The sequence below is a fragment of the Myotis lucifugus genome, unplaced genomic scaffold (genome assembly GCF_000147115.1).
Source record: "Myotis lucifugus unplaced genomic scaffold, Myoluc2.0 scaffold_390, whole genome shotgun sequence".
Taxonomy (NCBI): Eukaryota; Metazoa; Chordata; class Mammalia; order Chiroptera; family Vespertilionidae; genus Myotis; species Myotis lucifugus.
The window spans coordinates 120,456-125,524 of record NW_005871438.1 but is presented as its reverse complement, the minus strand read 5'-3'; the positions used below and the strand labels follow the sequence as shown (position 1 = coordinate 125,524).

Here is a 5,069-nt window from a genome sequence, read left to right as displayed (position 1 = left end):
TGGAACATGACATTGGTGTCATTGAAAAGCACAAAATTATTTATATTGCCAATAAGTAACAATGGATTTTTAGAGGATAGTAATTTTAATATAGAAAAAGAAAACATGGAAAACATACAAATGAAACTAAGTTTTTCAAAGAGGAAAAGGCTATGAAGAGAATAAAAATAGTCTACCAAAATGTGTAGGCAATGTTTAAAAATTAATGGGATTTTTTCTTACACAAGAAAACATTTTTTTATCAATTTCAGGATTTTCATGTATAAACTAAGATTTAATGTTATCGGTTCCAGTTCTTTAGTGTATTATTATTATGTACTTGTTTCCCATAACCATTAATTTCTGAGCCCTGAAAAATAAACTCAGCACTCAGAACTTTACATTTTTCTACACTACATGATTCAAGGAACACCACATTAAACTCTGTTAAGTATTTTGAATTGGAAATAGTGGCATATCCTTTCTTACTACACTAAAGTGTTTTCTGCATATTGTTTCAGAGTTCCACAAACTTAACAGCATATATTCTCTGGTAGCTCTGTCATTTGCAGCTATTCCCAACTATAAATATTTTCGATATCCAAAGTGCATACTGCAAAGCTTATATTTGGAGGAAGAAATATTAAGAAGATAACATAAAATCAAGGAGACAACTTATAGAATGCATCATTAAAGAGAACCGCCTCCTTCCTAACATCCAACTTTGAAAAACTTTACTCCTCCAGAGAGTGGAGGGAGGTGGCGGGGGAGGGGGGGATAAGTAATAAACAGACAAGCAAACGAAAAACAACTTTGCTACTCTAGGTGCTTTATTCTATAATTCACTTTATGTATTTAATTAAAATGGGATGTTACTTTTTCTTTTTGGTCCTTCCAATCTACGAACATGGGATGTATTTCCATTTATTTTTGTCTTCTTTGATATTTCTCAGCAATGTTTTGAAATTTTCATTGTACAAGCCTTTCATCTACTGGTTAAGTTAATTTCTAAGTATATTTGATGCTATTCTAAAGAGAGTTGTTTTGTGATTTTCAGACTGTTCATTGTTAGTGTATAGAAATGCAACTGGATTTTTAAATTGACTTTAGAGAGGGAGGAAGGGAGGGAGGGAGGGAGGGAGAGGAGCATCGATGTGAGAAACATCGATTAGTTGCCTTCCACACAGTCCCCAAGTGGAGATGGAACCCACAACCTGGTATGTGCCCTGATTGGAAATTGAACCTGCCACATCTGGTGTAAGGATGACACCCCAACCAACTGAGCCATATCGGCCAGGGCAAAGTGCAGGTGATTTTTGTGTGTTGACTTTGTATCCTGCTACTTTGTTGAATTTATATTCTTCCTTCCTTTCCTTTTCTTTCTTTCTTTCTTTCTTTCTTTCTTTCTTTCTTTCTTTCTTTCTTTCTTTCTTTCTTTCTCTCTTTCTCTCTTTCTCTCTTTCTTTTCTTTCTTTTCTTTCTTTTCTTTCTCTCTCTCTCTCTCTCTCTCTCTCTCTCTTTCTTTCTTTCTTTCTCTTTTTTTGTTTTGTTAATCTATTGATTTTTAGAGAGTGGAAGGGAGGGGGAGAATAAGAGAGAAAGAAACTTTGATTGGTTGCCTCCAGCATGCACCCCAACCAGGGCCCAGATCTAACCTGCAACCCAAGTACATGCCCTTGACCAGGAATCAAACCCAGGACCCTTCAATGATGTGCAGGCCAATGCTCTAACCATTGAGCAAACTGGCCAGGGCTCATGCATTATTTCTAACAGAATTTTGTGAAATCTTTAGAGTTTTCTACATATAAGATCATATAATGAGCAAATAGATAATTTTACTTCCTCCTTTCTCATTTGGATGCCTTTTATTTATTTTTTTTCTTGACTAACTGCTCTGGCTAGAGCTTGCAGTACTATGTTGAATAGAAGTGGTGAAAGCAGGCTTTCTTGTCCTGTTCCTGATCTTAGAGGAAAAGCTGTCAGTCTTTCCCCATTGTGTATAATGTTTGCTGTGGGTTTTTAATATATGAATTTTGTTATGTTAATTTCTTCTATTCCTAGTTGTGTGTGTGTGTGTGTGTGTGTGTGGTTGTGTGTGTGTTTTATGATGAAAGTGTGTTGTACACATCAATTTTTAAACTAAGAAATATCTTTCACCTGAATGATCAAAGCATTCTCTCCCAGTTATCAAGCTATGTGGAGAGACAAATCAAAACCAAAAGGGTACCATGGTTCCATGACTAGAACCATGTAAACAAAAAAGAAATTTAGACTATAAAAATTTCTACAGCTAACATTCATCATTCAACAAATACTGTCTACTGCTTGCCAGGAACTATTCTGACTGTTGGACAGAAAAATGAAATAGGTGTGTTGGAAGACAGAAATAATCACACAAATACATTTATAATTATATATTGAAATTAGTGAGTTGAAAGAAAAAGTAGTAAGCTATACAAGAGAATATCAAGGTATTCTTAAATCAGATTTTATAGATAAGGGGTTGCCTTTCTAAGAATGCCTTTCTGAGATCTGACATTTCAAAACAGACTAAAGAATTAGTAGAAGTTTGGAGAGATGGGGAAGCGAAGAGTTGTGGAGGGAAAAGAATTCCAAGCAGAAAGAATAAAGTGTCTGAAGTATCTAAGGCTGGAAACCCTCGGTCCATAGGAGGAAGGCAGCACTGGGGTGGGATTGTACTTAGACAGTTACAAGCTGAAGAAGAGGGAAGCAGGGGGCATTGACCTGTTTTAAGCAGAAAGGTGGCCTGATGCAATCAATATTTTTAAGCACTCACTTGCTACGTAGATTGAAGTGAAAGAATGAATGCATGGGGAAGGCTAATTAGGAGACTATCATAATCTTCAAAGTGAAAAAGTGAGTGGCATAGACCAAGACTGTGGTAGTGAAGACAAAAGCAGCTGTTGGCTTTAAAAAATAAAAATGTAATTGGTGAGAGATTGAAAAGAGAAAAGGGAGGTTTCAAGGATGACAGCTAAGTTTCTGATTTGAGCAAGTGGGCAATGGAAGTCCCATTTTTGAGTTGGAGGAATCTAAAGGAATTGCAGATTGGGAGAGGTTACAGTGAAGAGATCAAGAACACAATTATAGCCCTAACTGGTTTGGCTCAGTGGATAGAGCGTCGGCCTGCAGACTGAAAGGTCCAAGGTTCGATTCTGGTCAAGGGCATGTACCTTGGTTGCGGTCACATCCCCAGTAGGAGGTGTGCAGGACACAGCTGATAGATGTTTCTCTCTCATCAATGTTTCTAACTCACTCTCTCCTTTCCACTCTGTAAAAAATCAATTAAAATATATATAAAGAACACAATTATAGACATGTTTATGACAATCTTGTGATATCTAATTGGAAATTTAGAAAGATGATAGATAGATAGATAGATAGATAGATAGATAGATAGATAGATGATAGATTCAGTCAGAAAAGAGATCTAGGTAGGACAACGAATCTGGGAATTCAACAGCATGAATGAGATCATCTTGGGACACATATTGAGTGAGAAGACAATGTATGAGGTCTCAGCAAATCTTTCACTTAGAAGTCAGATAGGGGAGCAGAAAGGATCAAGTAGATGAAAAAATGAGTGTCCTGCTTGACCAGCATGGCTCAGTGGTTGACCGTCAACCTGTAAACCAGGAAGTCATGGTTCGATTCCTGGTCAGAACATATGTCCGGGTTGTGGGCTCGATTCCCAGTGTGGGGCATGCAGGAGGCTTCTTTTATAGAGTCAGTCTCTCTCCCTTTCTCTTTGAAATCAATACAAAATATTTTTTTTTAAAAAACAAAAAACAGTGTCTTAAGAGGTCAGAAGAAAACCAAGAAGCCAAGAAATGTCAAGAAAGGAACACCCTTTCCCTAAAGTAGAACCTTGACAATGGGAAAGCAACTCTCAACACCCTGGCTTAGCCTTCTTTTCCCCAGCTCTGAGCAGGCTACAGGTCAACATCTACATTGACTCCCCTGCTCCTGTTTTTATTTGCAGTCAAAACTCTTCTGTTGTAATTCTTTTTCTCTCTCTAGATATGTTTATACCATTGGCCAATGTCACGATTTTAGCACGAGACTTAATATGCCTGTTAATACAGCCCACATGAACATAATTTGACCACCAAAGTGAAAGGAACTTTTCAACAGCTGAAGGAAAATTTTCAGTAAAGAGGCTAATGCTGGTTAATATCATAATTAGCTCTTAAGAGGGCAATCATTTTCTAGTTCTTAGTAACCTCCAGAAGGTGAGTTATTCATAAACGCTGGTTACTACAAGTAGGAGACAAACATAGATAAGGGACAAAAAGAGCAAGATCCTTTTTTCTGGAGGGTTTGTTTCTTCCTGCTGAAATGTGCCATGGTGAAAAAAATCAGCAGATTTGACTCTGATAGTAAGTTACGTGACCTTTGGGAAATCACTTAGTGTCCTTCAACCTTAGTTTCACCTGTAAAACAAGGAAACTGACCTAGATTTTGTCCAACCCTCCCTGCTATTCTAATGGTCTATCACTATAAAACTATGACTATTTTCAACTTAGTTTAAGCAAAAGTTTGGTCTCCAAACTGATCAGAATGCAGATAAGCACTAGGATCCAGAGCCAACAATGTACACCAACCCTCATCAGACCAACCCGCCATTTGACATACTAGAAAGAATGTTAAATAGAGCAAAAACCGTCAGTGTGGAGTTCTTTTTAGATGAAAACTTTCTTAATCATAGTCATTTGAGGTTTTTGACCATGGAGCGTTCTTCACTCTATGGAGTTTAAATAGATGTTCTCTTTAGGAAACTAGTGCTGAAAGGAAAAAAAAAAAAGGAGGAGAGAACAGGAGAGAAGGAAGTTGAGAGGGACAGGAGGAAATTTTAAAAAGAAATTGGATGTCTTTTAGGTGGAAAGAGTGGTTCTAATTATAGAAGAACAATCTCTCTGGATGTGCCACAGCCTCTACGCTCTTAGAAAATACCTGTGATTAAAAAAAGAAAAAAAGAAATTCGTAATAAGAAATTGATTCATTCACTGCAGAATGAGGTCAGAGGTGGCAGCATTTATTCTTCACACATAATGTGCTTGATGAAAAAG

General features: G+C 37.0%; 1 protein-coding gene across 1 annotated transcript in view; it reads left to right on the top strand.

The window, feature by feature from the left end:
- The window catches only part of ENKUR (enkurin, TRPC channel interacting protein), a 28,942-nt gene extending 24,837 nt beyond the window's left edge, over positions 1-4,105 (top strand). Inside the window, exon 6 of the mRNA XM_014467380.2 lies at positions 4,021-4,105. Within this exon, the coding sequence (XP_014322866.1) occupies positions 4,021-4,105 (85 nt within the window). The remainder of the gene's footprint in view (positions 1-4,020) is intronic.
- Positions 4,106-5,069: the final 964 nt, after the last annotated feature.